This window comes from Podarcis gaigeae (genome assembly GCF_964106915.1).
Source record: "Podarcis gaigeae genome assembly, chromosome: 1".
Taxonomy (NCBI): Eukaryota; Metazoa; Chordata; class Lepidosauria; order Squamata; family Lacertidae; genus Podarcis; species Podarcis gaigeae.
The window spans coordinates 77,659,153-77,675,569 of NC_139678.1; the positions used below are offsets into that span (position 1 = coordinate 77,659,153).

The 16,417-nt window shown below is 42.2% G+C and overlaps 1 protein-coding gene across 1 annotated transcript; it reads left to right on the top strand.

Annotated features, from left to right (window-relative positions):
* The first annotated feature begins 9,262 nt into the window (after window positions 1-9,262).
* Window positions 9,263-16,171, top strand: LOC310839617 (uncharacterized protein). Its single transcript, XM_083728322.1, has 5 exons — window positions 9,263-9,323; window positions 11,863-11,967; window positions 13,236-13,340; window positions 14,883-15,008; window positions 15,813-16,171. Exons 2-5 carry the CDS (start codon window positions 11,879-11,881, stop codon window positions 15,928-15,930), a joined length of 438 nt encoding a protein of 145 aa, XP_083584448.1. The 5' UTR covers window positions 9,263-9,323; window positions 11,863-11,878; the 3' UTR covers window positions 15,931-16,171.
* The last annotated feature ends 246 nt before the right edge of the window (window positions 16,172-16,417 follow it).

Below are 16,417 nucleotides of genomic sequence, written 5' to 3' on the forward strand. Positions count from 1 at the left end.
AAACGCTGTTTACCTTCCCACTAGAAAGCGGTCCCTATTTATCTACTTGCACCCGGAGGTGCTTTCGAACTGCTAGGTTGGCAGGCGCTGGGACTGAGCAGCGGGAGCGCACCCCGCCGCAGGGATTCGAACCGCCGACCTTTCGATCGGCAAGTCCTAGGCGCTGAGGCTTTAACCCACAGCACCACCTGCGTCCCTAGTAACAAATATATTGATCTCTTAATGAAAAATACCACGCACGCTTGAAATTTGTTTGAACTACTTGTGCATTCATGCCATTTTTATGACTTTTTTATACATAATCCACACCAAGCTTCTCAGAACCTACAGCTGTGTAGTAAATTAATAAATGAGGACAAGATTGAGAGGACAAATTCACCATGCACACTTTTAGTTCAAAAATTGCAAAAAAAATAAAGAATTAAAATAAGAGACATAGACTGGAGCCCCCAGTGTGGTCATCTAGCTTAGTGATAAAGAAGGGTTGTGTTTTTTTTTAAGACTAAAGAAAGCATTTGTGTGATTATGTGAAGAAGAGCTGTATTATTATTCTAGGTTGGGTGAATAAAAATTTCATGGTGTGCATGAGTCAAATATCACTTAGTCTTGCTGTCCCCTCACACCTTCAGGGTGGTCAGTAAAGTATTCAAGGCAAAAGCTTAGGCATACAAGGAAAGAAAGCTGCAGTTAGTGATTACCCAAATTTATTATATATTGGTAGTATCCCTATTTACCTCATAGTCAATTAGCTTTCTCCAAACCGTTCAAAGCATTTTGATCACCTTTCTAGTTAGAACAGAACAAGCTGGAGGAGGGCAGAAGGGTGCCAGGCAGAAGGTGATTTTCATTCATCAGGAATTAACTGACCTAGGTTTTTCTTTCTCACTGCTGTTAATCACTGCAGATCAAACCACCATGAAAGACACAAGAGCAGGTCAGGTTCCCCCCCCTAATGAGTTGGCCACCCTATTGGAGCTCATTTGGCCATTTCCTCTTAAAGAAATATAACACACAAGCTATATACCTTTGCCACGTATTGCTTCTTTAAAAACTGGTCCTTTGGAAGCAGATGTGCATGTAATTAAAAACTGAAATGGTTTTCCAATAAGCCAGCAATATATTAATCAAGCTGCATTTACCCAGCATGATTAATTTCCACCTGCAGTTTAGAAGGCAGTAATCTGCATGCAAGAATAAATCCAATGCCTTTTTATTATTCAGTTAATGCCCATCTTTCTCTCTCCCCTCCCATTTTTCATGTTCAATTTCTGCAATGTGTTCTCATGCAAAAATGAAGTTCTATGAGCATTTCCTCAACCACCATCAAGTTCTGATGAACCATTTATTTTAATTATCTCTTGCCCTTATCCCTGGATGGAACTGAAGTCGGTATAATATACACATGTTCTTTCCAAGCAGTCTTCCATCCAGGCCTTCAGAACATCCTGTGGTTTGCTTGTCAGTATTATTCACACTATACTATTTACACTAGTCAGAGAAAGGATAGTCTCTACTTGAATATCATAGAACCATAGAATTGGAAGGAACCCCCGAGGGTCATCAACCCCCTGCAATGCAGGAATCTCAACTAAAGCATCCATGGCAGATGGCTTTTCAACCTCTGCTTAAAAACCTCCAGTGGAGGAGAGCCCACCAGCTCCCAAGGGAGTCTATGCCACTGTTGAACAGCTGTTCCTGTCAGAAAGTTCTTCCTGAGGTACGTAGCTAGCCTGTGGCCCTCCAAATGTTGACTATAATTCCCACCATCTCTGCTGGGGCTGACAGAGTCCAAAAATAACTGGAAGGACACAGATCATGCAGTTTAAAACAAGGAAACAGAAAAATTGAAACACCACCATATAAGCGCAGTTTATAGAATTACAGTGGTACCTCGGGTTACATACGCTTCAGGTTACAGACTCCGCTAACCCAGAAATAGTGCTTCAGGTTAAGAACTTTGCTTCAGGTTACAGACTCCACTAACCCAGAAATATTACCTCGGGTTAAGAACTTTGCTTCAGGATGAGAACAGAAATCGTGCTCCGGTAGCACGGCGGCAGCAGGAGGCCCCATTAGCTAAAGTGGTGCTTCAGGTTAAGAACAGTTTCAGGTTAAGAACGAACCTCCGGAATGAATTAACTACCGTATTTAACCCAAGGTACCACTGTAGAAGCAAACACAAAGTAGAATAAAAACACTGTACAGAGCATTTAAAGGGAGCACCCAAAGGAGGACATTTACTAGAGATCATTAGGGGAAGCGGGGAAATGGTTGAGAAGAACCTCTGCACTACAAACAGAAGTGAAGCTCTTTATTTGAGCTACCTCAGTTTGTAGCTTGTGGGCACTTTTCCATTTGAGGAGAAATTGCTGAATTTCTTTCACACATTATTTGGGGGGAAGTGGTGGTCTCTGGGCAGACCTTTGCTTCTGTAAACACGGAGAAGCATAGCAACTGACAAGCTAAAAATGAACATCTTTTTCCAGAGCAAATATAACCTATACCTTCACAGCTCCCAATTGCATTTCTCAGTGCTTACAGCATTTATAAGTCACACAGCTGGTCCCAGACTTGTTGGTCTATTCTGAAACTAATTTCAGGAAGTGCCAAATTCAATACAGTAATAAACAAATAAAACAAAAAAAGCAGTCGGTGATAGGTTCAGCCGCCACCCAAGATGAATTATTCTTTAAACTACTTTGCTGCCTCCATTTGTTTCAATAAGCGATAGTTCAGCTTCTGTTGCTCTTGTTGCTGACCAGTGCTCGTTGCCAGACACATTACGCTTATTCAAGTATTTTTTGGAAATAACAAATGCAATAAACAAACGCGGTCAGTTTGAGAAAAATTAACACAAAACACATTAAGTAACCATCGCCAGTAAGCAAAAGCAAGCAGGCAGCTCACCATTGTCAATATAAGGAACATGTCTGGTTGCAAACTTTCTTCTGTGAAAGAGGTGGGAAATGGGAACCACTTAGTGAGGAAGTGATTTTGGTGATCGTTTCCCCCAGGTAATTTGGGGCATGATCATGAACTCCCATTGTTTATTAATCCAATCTCATGGGGGATAAAATTGCTGTGTTTTCTCACTTGCCTACACAGTTTTAGCAGCAAGGAAAAGATGATGGAGCAAATTATAATGATGAGAGATAGGGGTTGTGTGTCTCCATCCTGTGCTGTAGGCTTCACATTTCTTTAATACCCCAAATCCCTGTGTGTCCAGGCATGCCCACCAAAGGTGACAGAGAAAACTGATCCGCCCATCGCCTTTCCCGCATTATAGGGAATATGTTGCATTAGCTCTGTGTATTTTGGCTGACATAATGTACCATCTGGACATTAATTTAATTTGAGTCTCCAGAAAATTAGTATTAACTGTTTACTTGAAAATAATTCACCATGCCCTTTTGCAGGATTTGGTTTCTGTATGCACATTTGGATTACAAGCTAGGAAGGATTGTTGCTTTATAGAAGACTGGGATTTATGTCTGTGTGAGGTCCCTTAGTACATGTTTGATATTTGGCTGCCTTGGCAAGTGTTTCAACTACATGCTGTAAAAGTGGAGTATTCATTTCACCTGTTTTAGCTAGATTTCCTCTTTTGACAACACTGACTTTATATCAAATAATATGCAATATTCACTTTGGGGATCCTCCAGTTTGTAGACTATCTTGGAGTGAACCATAAATTCAGGGATATATGAACTGAAGTGAAAATAGAAAGAACAGAAGGTGCTACAGTATTGCCCTCCATTTGTCCCATTTTTGTGAAGTACTGAGGACCACAGGATGCTGTGTAGCCAAGTTTCATCTGCCTTTGGCAGCATAATCTATAAGAGCAGTGGGGATAATTCAGTCTGCTCAATTTTCTTCCAGAGACAGTGTATCTGAAGAAGTGTGCATGCACACGAAAGCTCATACCAAGAACTAACTTAGTTGGTCTTTAAGGTGCTACTGGAAGAAATTTTTTTTGTTTGTTTGTTTCTTCCAGAGAGAGAGAGAGAGAGAGAGACAGTCTGCTCCATGTCATAAAAATCATATAATCAAATAGTCAGATAGTTGCTTTTCAAATCATGTGTGACCCACCCTACATTAAATCATTACCTCTGCAATGTAGTTTTCCTGGTTCAAAGATATGTATGCACCCACACACAAAATGACTGTATTCTCTGGAGAGTTGTGCCATAGCACCTTGATGAATACAAAGCATCCATTTTGATTGTTTAGTCCCTGAATGTATTAATTGGCAACTTCCCTGCTACCTTCCACAAAAGCTGATCACAGAACAAGAGATGTTCCAGCCCATTTCTTACCCTCCTTAGGCTTCTGACTCTCCTGGAGCAGTACTGTCTCCATCCTGCCTTTATATATCAGGGATAGGGCACATGTCACCCTCCAGATGTTGTTGGACTCTACCTGGCATCAGCCTCAGCTGCCAGGGCCAGTGATCAGGAACAATGGGAAACAGAGCCCAGCAGCCTATGAAGAGCCACAACTTCCCTTCCCTGCTTTCGATAATGATTGCATTATGGTTGGGCTCTTTCACATTGTATGATAGAATCGTTGGAGGGTCAGCCAATAGTTTTATAAAATGGAAAACTGTATTTGGGGAAGATCTTGTCCTTGTGGTCCAAATAAAGGCTTGAACGTCTTGGCTCACTGATGCAAATATGCAAAATTTTAAAGTACACTTTAAAAATTTTTATTTTAAAGGGAAAGTATAAAATCAAAGTGTTCAAAACTGCTTTCGACTATTTTAATATTTCAGAGTAGTTTAATTAATAACCAGAAATAATTTTAAACTAAATGAAACAAAGCATGTTGTACACAAAATATAGTCCTTCCCTTTTAAAATGTATTCTAAAACACTTGCACAAAAACATCCCTTTGAAGCAAGGGGTAGGAACCTCAGGCCTAGGAGTCAAATGTGGTCCTCCAGGCATCTCTCTCTGGCCCTTGGAACACTCTATAGACCACACAGCTCAGGGGCCCTGCGTCATACGCTGAGTGTTTTCTCCTGGCTGGCCTGCGTCTTTGGAAGCTGATCATGCCTCTTCTTTAAGAGGATGAGAGGATAAAGAAGTTGTGTGTAACTGTATAAAGAAAGCAACTAACTGTACAAAGGTAAAAGTTGCAATTTTTGTGCTGGCCACTTTTGTCTCTGGCCCCACAAACTGTTGGCATGTGGCCCTCAGGAGTTTGCCCTGAAGGAAATGTGGCCCTTGGGGTGGAAAAAATGTTTCCGCCCCTGCTTTAAAGGCTGCATACACCTACCAGGAAGTTCAGCTAAAGACAGCAGAACTTTGCATGGCAAATGACAGGGATTTTGATAGTGAAATGCATTTCATCATCTAACCGAGAGAACTATCTATGCCAACATTTAAACTTGGGCCAGCGGTGATAATGATGGTCTTCTGATTTGCTGAAATAAAAACCCTTGGGAGCGAAGAAGAGGTCCAGAAGCTCTGACCTAGCACTTACAAAGCAAAAAAGCTGCTCAGATGGAGAGTGGATGGTGACAGAACTCACACCTTCAGTGGTAATTTCCCGCCTGTTCTCTCTTACTTCATTTCTAATGCACCATTTCCAATGCGCTATTCTTCTTCCTCAAGGTTCTGTCTCTGTTAGCTAGGCAGGAGAGACTGAACGTTTTCTCCTATGTATACTCTGCCTCCTCAGGCAGATATCAAGTGTTAAAAAACACAGTGCCCTAAAGGAACATTTAAAAAGCTAAACTCCCTAATCCCCTTGTTCCAATTAGGGTCCTTTCTCAGACAGCTGCTGAACATTTTCACTGCCATAACCCCTTCCAAAACGAGAGCCATCTGCTGCTAGCAAAAATCAGAACCATCTAGGCTTCTTGCAGAGCTGCTGCTTTTTATTTTTATTTTAAATGAAACCAAACACAAGCTTTCCTTCTTCCTTGTGCTCTGTAAGCTGATTAAAGGATATTTTACTTCTATGGGGGAATGGATTTAGCCAGGCATCTGACCTCAATTTGCTTTGCTTCGCATGTGGTGGCCACATCCTTAGGGTAGGTGGAGAACCTTACGATAGATTATTTGGAATTCCCCATGGTCATATGCCCCAATGAATCATTGTGCCAGTTCCTATAGCAGTGCTTTCTCGGCAAGGAAACAGCCTTTACCAAAGGTGTCATGGGCTTTGAAGACACTCAAACTCAGGATGCAAGGGAGAAACATGCTAGGAGGAAGGCACACTTGGCAAATCCACACCGTGATCAACTCCTGCCCAGAAACCAATGTCCCCACTGTGGAAGGACGTGTGGATCCAGAATTGGCCTCCACAGTCACTTACGGACTCATTGTTAAAACCGTGTTTATGGAAGACAATCTTACTTGGCTACGAGTGATCGCCAAAGAAGAAGAAGAAGGGGGCTAGTTCTTCCTCTGCTGCAATGGTGAGGAATCAGTTGTCCTTCAGATGTTGCTGGACTACAGCTTCCTTCACCCTAGACTGTTGTTCAGAGAGACGCTTCTGGGCCCCTAACAACTGTCTGATAGAAGCTGTGTCTGGATCTCCTGGTCTTCTTGTTTTTCACTTCAGGGAGATGGTATGTGAGATCGTTTCTCCCCGAGCTCTTTCCCTGAAAACCACCCCACAAAGCTGCTACTTGATCTATCACACGCAAAAAGACAGCCTGCCTCATGCACTGCTCTGACCTGTCAAAAGCTCTGTCTTCTCTCTGTCTCTGTCTCTCTCTCTCTCTCTCTCTCTCTTGTTATTACTCTCTGCTGCCATCATGGGGCTGTTTAACCAATCCATCAATCATCATCATTAGAAACCTTCACCAACTTCCTTGCACCTTTCACACAAAAGGTGTTTTAGAAAGATGAAGAACTTTCTGCAAAATGTTTTTTTTTTTAATGTAAAGTTACTACAAATGCCTCGGCCTTCATTATGAGCTCTTCCCCAGGAAAGCTGGGGTATCTTCAGGCATTGAAATGGTAAAATGTGCCAACTATAGTTCTCAGAGAAGAAAGTCTCTTTAAAGTTGGTTCTGCGGATTAGATTCCCATAGGGCTTGCTTATGATCTTGGAGCCCAGCTAGGAAATTTGGGGTGGAGAATGGCCTCCGAAGCATTTGCAGGAGAGACTTGGTGGGTGGGAGAAGGATTAAGCACCTTCTCCTGCTCAATGGTTCTGCCATGCACACACCCCCTCATAACCACATAATTTTAGAGGAAAAGCATGATAAGTAGTTCTTTTAATAAGTAGTTCTACCACTAGGGTTTTGGTTTTTTTGGTTTTTTTTTGCATTTGAGGCCTAGATCCCATTTGGTTCCAATTAGTTTGCAATGCTAATATGAAACCTACATTAGCTAGAACATACTTTTAGCCAGCATGGCACAGTGGTAGAGTGTTTGACTAGGATCTGGGAGACTTGGGTTGAAATCCTCACTTGGTCATGAAGCTCACTGGGTGATTTTGGACCTAGTCACTGTCTCACCTACCTCACAGGTTTGTTGTGAGGATGAAATGAGGATGGGAGAACTATGCACACTGCTTTGAGCTCTTTGGAGGTGAAGGTTGTATATAAAACCAAGAAATGGATAAATCCAACATGAATGGCATTCAAACACTGATAGAGGCTCAAAACCACCCACAAGTGCGTGTAACTGAACCCCAACCATGATTTATAAATGAAAAACCGCTTTAGGAAAATGAAATTTCTTTAAAGAATACTTAATCTTTCCCCTAACTTCCATTTCTCCACAGGTTCCCTGCTCTGGTGCAGTTCTGAAAAGCAAACACCTTGGAGGATACACTTCAGAAAAACTGCTTGAACATTTCAATAGCTGTGTTGTTTAACAGATCAGAAAGAAAGAAGTTTCAACTGATATCATTACTGCCAGAAATTTAGAAGACAGAATGATGTTCAGCTTTTGTTACATGCACAAAGTGCCTTTTCAGAGGGAAGAGGCAAACACTGGCGCATATTTCAATATTTCTAAGAACTGCAATCCAGATAACACCAGAGGACAGCTTTCCCCATTAAGAAATTGCTTGAGCATAGGTAGTGTGGGATGGAACATTCATGTTCCCTGCTTTCAGCATAGAGTCAGTTTGCCGTAATTATCAGTAGTTAAGCTCTTCTCTAGTCTAGAATGGATCTAAAACAGTAATGGGAAACCTCCAGCCCCACAGACCTCATAGGGCCCAATTTAGCCTGCAAGGCCATTTCCCCCCAAGCCATGTGCCGTATGTGATGACAGTGAGGGGCAGGTAGAGACACAGCTGCCAGTGCCCAGTTGGAAGCCTTGGTTGAGCACTGGCATGAGAGGCTTGCCATCATGAGAAGCTGGAATCAGCTGTGCTCCTGAGTTCTGCATGGTGAACTGGAAAGCGGAGCTTGAAGCCAGCACCTAGCACCTGATAGGTGCTTTCAAACTTGCTGGGATCAGCTGATCTCCTGCTTTCTCCATGGGGCACTCCCTAGTGCAGCCACCCCATGTAGAAAGCAGAGCTTGGTCAGCACTAATCAGCTGATCACCAGTAACTTCAAGCCCCACTTGGCTGGAAAACCTGTTGCTGGAATACAACTCCTGTCTTCCCTGACCACTGGCTATCCTTTGCTGGCATCATTCAGGCCACCCAGGTCTTGGTGGTGGTTGGAGAGGTGGATTACTCAATCTGCTTCTGTGTCCTTCTCCCCCTACAGATTTGTCTTCCTCCATACACAACCCTGGAAGCAGGGAACATCCAACAGTTTGATAACTTGGTTATTAGGAGGCAACAGGAGGTTCCTGGAGAAATTCCAGGGAGTTTCCTCTCTCTCAAAAACATGGTTGATCAAGCCAAGCTTGTCAGGTAGCTGTAAGCCATCTGGAAGAGGAAGGAAGGTGGATATTTGATTACCACCAATGCTTCCATTGTAACCTCTATGATACACCCATCATTCTAAGTGAGCTCTCGAATGTCAAGAACATTCCTAAAAAACGCACACATTCATCCTGGCAGATAAAACCTAAGCAAACAAATATATGTTTTTCATTCCCATCAAATAGGGTAATTTAAAGGGGAAATAAGAGATAACAGTGCCATTCACAGAAAATCAATCACTCTCAATATGCTTGCTATCACTCCAAGGATGTTTGCCAGACAAATTAGGAAATTAAAAAGGCATTCTGGCTTATTTGCCATTATTAAACAGTACCCTTATTCCAGTCTTTACCTAACGATTACTGATAAGAGCAGAATATTTATAGGAGAGAGGCACAGGTAAGAGTTGGGCAGCAGCACTACAGGCAACAGCTGAGAGAACTTTCACTTGTCCCAGAGCAGCATCTTTTGAAACGGTAAGTATTTTGTCCTCCTGGCTGGCATATTTGTTGGCAGAGTACTTGTGGGGTTCACATTTTTTTACTATGGCTGTGGCTCTGGGAATAGTTCCACAGGGTGCAAATAAGTAAATTTGTCCAATGTCACAAGAGAATTAAGCATCCGCCATAGCACAGCAGGTAAGACTGGGTTATCACTAGATTCCCTTTTAGCAATACAGATCTGTAACCAGGATAGAAACAGTAGACAATATATCTTCACACAGAGAGAAAGGGGTTGCCAACTTCCTCTTCACTGCAGCCGACGCTGACCTAGAGTGTCCTTGAACTTTAGAGTGGCTTCTCAGGAAGCTTAAGGACGCAGCAGTGGGAAATGGAGGGCCATAAAACCTATATACGTGCACACCCCTTTGGGTTGCTGGCTGATGGGTTTTAAGCCTTAGTCATGTCTGTCAGCCACAAAGCCCAACATCTAATTATTTTTATGACTCATCTGAAAGAAACTAAAGACTAATTATGTGTGAATTCGCAACAGAAAGGAGGTAAACCTGCTTCTAGGACGCTGTTTTAGGAACTTATTTTGTATTCCTCCTGTCGCAATAAAAAGAGCTTGAGTGGCTTTTTGTCTTTTTTTAATAATAATAAAATCCATTAAGGTTTGTGATTGGTGTTGTTTTTTTAAAAAAAGAAATTGCTACATGTTTAATTTTATTCACAGTATTACTAAGTGAAGGAACATATATTATAGCTGGATGCTTGAAAGAACAGCGTAACAATCCACACTATTCTTTTTCTTGCTGTTGGCGTCAAAAATGATGCCAAAGCCATAGGGAGGCTGTTCTATATGCAGACCTTTATTGCAATGATAAATTATCTTTCTAGACGATGTCACATGCGATGGCTACCTCTCTCCGTTCATTTGTTTGATGTAAAGCTCTTCTGTTCTCTTTTCTGTTATTTTAACATCCCTTAACACATGTAGTAGGCAGAGGCAGCACAAGGCTTGTAGTTTAACATAATGTTTGGCAAATTAGATGTAAATCAGTACAAGGATCCAATGCCTTTTAATAGCTGTGGAGAAGAGAGAACTTCAGTAGTGAAGTGCAGTGATAAGAAAACTCCACTCATCAAGATTCCCTCTTAAGTATACAGTCATTAAAGGACATGAGACCTGTCAGAGATAACCGTAACTGTGTGGTGAAAAGGATTTTGAACAGCAGAGTTAAAGTGATCATTTTCCAGGTTCCACCTGAGGCTGGTTATTGACATACATCAGAATTATGTGGCACAGTGGTGAATGGACTGGCGTTTTGTTTTGTTTTTCTCTTCTGAAACGAAATCACACGATGAGGGAAGCACCCAGAGCTTGAGAAGAAAGGAAGGGTGGAGAAGTGGGCGGTCTCTTTTGTTTTGGTGGACAGGTTCAGCTTTTAATCACACTGAATTATTTCTCCAGGGCACTCCAATCAGAGTGATCTGAGGGAAGGATTAAAACTTAACTTGTTTTACATGTGAATCTGTGTCTTTCCTGTGCAAATCTATGAAGAGCTCTGCATTGCACCCCCCAAAATCTGAAAGCCACCCTCCACCAGTGACCCTCGGGGTAACAGGATTGTTGAGGGGATTATACCTCCCCCTATTCCAGTTTTCTGTGGGGATTCATGCTATTACCCCACTACCCCCTTCCCTTGTGAACATCAGTGGAGAGATCACTCCCAGGGAGAAGTAACTATACCTCCCCTGAAATCTGTGGGGAGAGAGCAGAAGACTGCTCCTCACCAATGACCCTTGGGTTAGCAGGGTCCTTGCTGGGGATCCCCACCACCGCTTCCATGACTATTATTGTACCAACACCAAAACAGTAACATCTGCCCTTTCTGGAGGCCCACTGCAGCTATTGTTCTGAAATGTAAGGGGCATCATCCTCTTAGAAGGGATGACCATGCTTGCAAATCATATCCAATTCTGATTTTAAAAAATGAAAAGGTTATAGACTTCTTTTTTGTTTTTTAAATCAAAATTCAAAGGTGCACAAACCTTCTGAATGTATCTACCTGCAGTTTGGCAGGCTTAATCCATGCAAATTTCATTGTATGAAAAGGAACAAATTTGTAGCTGTTTTTAGATCCCCCGCTATAGTGAATGGCCAGGGAGGAGGGAGGCAAAGCTTCATTTTTAACAGAGGTAATTTTCTCCCAAGTAATTGAGTGGAGTTAAAAAGACACTGCTGCTCTGAAACAAGTTGGGCTGCTTCCAAAAGATACACGTTAATTTTTTTCTGGCCACTGCGCATTCCTACCTAATGAATGCAGCATAAAAATAATAGGCAGAATCAATAAAAAGTTAAGAGCCTGGTAGAAAGCTTTTGCCCGGCACCAGAAACAGGGCATAAAAATGGGCTCCAGACATCCCTCTCAGGGGAAAACGTTCCAGCTCCAGGACGTCACCAACATTAGTCATTATTTAGAGAGTCCTGGAATATGCGTGTGTGACACAATAGGCAATCTGTACCAATAAAGAACTGCGCCTTTCTGTTACTCATTAAAACTTGTTTCAGTTTTAAGGGGAGCATCATGGCTTCGCTGATGGCTGGACTTTGGCAGCTAGCTACTGTGGTGATGATCTTGTCTCACATCTCAGCATCACTTCCTTCTCTTGGGAGGTAAACATCTTTTCTGTGACTCAGCCCTTCCTTTTTTTTTTTCTTTCTTCCTTTCAAATTGTATGATCTCAGCAATTCAAAGATTTCCCACTTTCAGCCCTCCCACCCAGTCACTTTGGTGACTCTTCCCCTCCCCCTCTTCATTACACACAGAGTACTCTAGAGAAAAAGTGTGATGCCGATCACTTTTTGGAGAAATGGACAGTTGCAATGACAAGTGCAAGCTTCCTTAGACATGGCTGAGATTGGATTGACTGCTAGTGCTTGTTTTTCTACAATCAGTCCTTTTAAAAAGATGGAAGGAGCGTAGGAAAGAACACTGTGCAGTTCTGCTAGTTTAGCAGGCATGTGGGGAATCTTGAGAAGTAGAGACATCACCTTGCCAACAAAGGTTCGTATAGTTAAAGCTATGGTTTTCCCAGTAGTGATGTATGGAAGTGAGAGCTGGACCATAAAGAAGGCTGATCGCCGAAGAATTGATGCTTTTGAATTATGGTGCTGGAGGAGACTCTTGAGAGTCCCATGGACTGCAAGAAGATCAAACCTCTCCATACTGAAGGAAATCAACCCTGAGTGCTCACTGGAAGGACAGATTGTGAAGCTGAGGCTCCAATACTTTGGCCACCTCATGAGAAGAGAAGACTCCCTGGAGAAGACCCTGATGTTGGGAAAGATTGAGGGCACAAGGAGAAGGGGACGGCAGAGGACGAGATCGTTGGATGGTGTTTTCGAGGTTACCAGCATGAGTTTGACCAAACTGCGGAAGGCAGTGGAGGACAGAGGTGCCTGGCGTTCTCTGGTCCATGGGGTCACGAAGAGTCGGACACGACTAAACGACTAAACAACAACAACAAGGGAATGTGACCACTGTTAGGACTTTTATTAAGATTCAAGTTTCAAAGTTTAATTACAATTAACTGTCTTTGAGATGACATTGCACAGCTAATGTGTTATAAATATATCACATCAAAAACTATAGTGTTTTCCAACAAGTCTCAGTTCCCCAATTTCCCCCAGGAAAGCCTCGAATAATTACCGTAGTATCTTTCTTAGAGAATGCTCACTTGTCTCATTCCATGCTGCGGCTACAACAACATCAACATGCTCTCTGCCCCAGCCCCGACATCCGCACTCTCAGTGGAGCAACAGGCTGGATGGCCTACCCTTGGGCAAATGATAGATGACTTACAGTGGAATTTAATCCATTTTATGTTAGCTTGACTCATTAATTCAGTTCAACTCTACATTTCTATGATTCTCAACCCTAGGCACCAGAGGCAAATCGAGCTCAAATTGATGCATGATGCGGGAATGAGGAGAGAATATGAGAAAGCTGCCAAATTACTACAAAACCTGATGAACTACAAGCGCAGGTAAATACAGAGATAACACCTAAAAACGCTAAGACTGAAAAGTCATCAGGGAAAGAGTATTTATTCACCTCACTGTTTCAAAAGATCTCATATGTGAAGTTCCCAAACTATAGGTCAGGAGCCTATGCAGGGTTGCCATATATAGTATGTGTAGGCTGATTTTAAACGCTGGAACTCTCTTGGAAGATCAGAAGCAGGAAATCAGTAGAAAATTAGTAGATAGTGTTAGGAGTGCGGTGCAAAAGTGTATATAAGGTGCATGGAAATGGGAGGCAGATTTGAGAACTTTCAGAGTTATTACTTAAGCAACGAACAAACATTAGAAACAGATATAAAACAAGATGAAAAAACAAATTAAAACACAAGAAGAATAATAAAAGAGCCAGCCCAACCCCACCCCACTAAACATATGCTGAGAGTTAAGCTCCAAAGGATTCGGAAAATAAGCATGTTTTCACCTGGTGCTTAAAAACAGATGGCACCAGTCATGCCTCCTTGGGGAGAGCATACCACAAATGGGGAGCCACCACTGAGAAGGTTTGTTCCCAGGGCTGGCGCAGCCATTAGGTGGGGTGAAGCCACCGCCTCAGGCAGCAGAAGCCCCCTTGCCCTATCACCTCTGAAGCGGTGCCAGCAGCTGCAGAGTGTTACTTCTCATTTTGCCTCAAACAGTGAAACAGGATGCAATGCCTCTACCTGTTCCCATGTTGCCAGCCTCTGAAAGTTCCTTGGAGGTGGGAACGCAGGATGAATGTAGATTCCAGGTTGGTTCATGTAAGGAAAGGCACACACAAGGTAGGGATAACTGGGTGTTACATTTTCTATTTCTGCAGTGTTGGCTCAAACTGATGTCTCAGTTAGATGCCACATGTGAACACCCATAAGGAAATTCTGATGGGTCACTTTATTGTTGCAAAGCACCAGCAGGAGGGAAGCAGGGAAGTGGAAGGGTGGGAAGGGCTTAGCTCGTCCCTGGACACCTTGCCCATTTCCTTCTCCCTATGTTTTGTTCTGCCATAGGCTTTCAGATGTACGTTTCACCATTCACACATGCACATAGACTCCTGGGAGGGAGAGCAGATTGGGGTGAAGTAGCAGCCAGGGAAGCATAAAACACTATCTGCTTTTCTGCTCCATCTTCCCTTCCCTTGCATTTTAGCATGAACACTTTTCATTCACATTTTTTTTATTATTTTTATTGAATGGGCATTCAGAAGGAAGAGTATACTGTATACACAAGAATGGCAAAATATAGTGGCCAGAACTGATTGAGATATTTTCATCCCAATACACTTTAGGCTTTTGTGGACATTAATCAGTCTTCAGAGAGAGGAGAAATTGCAAGGTTAATAAAGCTACTTTATAAGAAAGAAGCTTTTTCCAAAAATGTATTTAATTTATGTGAATTAACATTCTAAAATAACAATGCATGTTCCTTTTGAGTGGATGGTATGAGTGTCTTTAGAGAAGAGAGAAAACCCCAAAGTGGCCTCTTAGCAGAATGTGCCCTCTCATCTCTGACCTTGCTTTCTTGTGCATTAGTGTCTCACCTGGAGTAAAGGATGTCTCTGGCTTCACTGATAAAAACACAGATGACTTGTGGAGTTCAGAAGAGAAACTCATTAAACTGAAGACTTGTTTGCAATTTGTAGAGAACCTTGATGCAAGGTGAGACTTGGAAGTAGTCAATGGAACACCATTTTTTACACAGGGATCCAGGTGCCCAAGTTTGCTAAATTGTTCAAGGTCTTGAAAAAAGAAATAAAAAAGTAATTGTGAAGAGTTGCAAAAAGACCTCTCCAAACTGAGTGAATGGGCGGTAAAGTGGCAAATGCAATTCAAGGTGAACAAGTGTGAAGTGATGCATAGATGCTCTTAGGGTCTGAAGTGCCAGTGACTAACCAAGAATGAGAACTTGGCATCATAATGGATAGCTTGGTGAAGATGTCAATGTAGTGTGTGACAGCTACGAGAAAGATAAATTCCATGCTAGGGATCTTTAGGAAAGAAAGTGAAAATTCAACTGCCATTACACAAATCTATGGCGCAACTGAATTTGGAATACTGTGTACAGCTCTGGTCATCTCACCTGGCTATTACACTATTTCATTGGCCGATTTTACTGTTACTCTAGGGCTAACCTCTCCCCAACCCTCTCCCCACAGCAGCTGTGGGAAGCAGTGCCTTGCTACATGTGCTTCAAGTCAGGAACAGTAGGGGGCGAAGGAAGAATAGATGATAAAGTGGAGGGAGGAAATACTAAGAAATAGACAAGGCAATGGGGGGGGGGATGGGGAAGATGACAAGTAATTTTCTGATTATGAGCATGAAGGATGGGTAGATTAGGTCAGTCAGTTAGAACTCATTCACAAGACTTTCCAGATTCAGTGAGCAGATTGAGGAGGCAATGTTCCAGGGATGCTGGCCAGTGAACTATTGCATGATATTTGACCTGCATTTCTCACATGGCAGTTTTTCAGGCAATGATGCAGAGGAAGCCACTCAGATCATGAGCCGCTCGGTTTGCCAACTGATAGCAGAAATAAATGAAGCAGTATCTGGAGCAACAGTAGATGAAAATCAGGAATGAAGCATCCAGCTCTGTGAGGATCTTCAAAAAAACAAATTGCAACTTCTGTTTTTCATGTGTGGATTAAGTGATTGGGGAAAACAAACTGTGGAAATAAGTTAGTAAGGATTGCATAAATCAAAAGGAATGGGACTTAGAATGAAAGACTCAAGCATTTATACGCCTCATGGTAGAGTCTAAAATTATTTATCTTCCTCTTGTCTTCATCTTCTCCAAAATCAAATAAAGAAACTATAGCACAGCTCTTTTGTTATTACTATTTATTTCTTCTTCTTTTTTTGCATGTGACAGTTATCTTATAAACCTAGCTGCATTTTCCTGGGTAAATTAGACTTTTGGAACATTCCCTCATGTGGAAGAACCCTGGAATTGAAAGGTAACAAAAAGTATAGTGTGAACAGATGTTCTCACCTACCTGGGAAATCATGAAAAGCTGCTTCAATCATGAAAAACTATCAATGTCATCTGTAATTCATACTTATATGTG

What these genes read in the sequence shown, in the direction of transcription:
- LOC310839617 (XM_083728322.1), top strand. Translation starts at nt 11,879, where the DNA reads ATGGCTTCGCTGATGGCTGGACTTTGGCAGCTAGCTACTGTGGTGATG. An exon ending in CTGATGAACTACAAGCGCAG is followed by an intron (nt 13,341 to 14,882) that starts GTAAATACAGAG and finishes CTTGTGCATTAG; the next exon opens with TGTCTCACCTGGAGTAAAGG. An exon ending in GTAGAGAACCTTGATGCAAG is followed by an intron (nt 15,009 to 15,812) that starts GTGAGACTTGGA and finishes CTCACATGGCAG; the next exon opens with TTTTTCAGGCAATGATGCAG.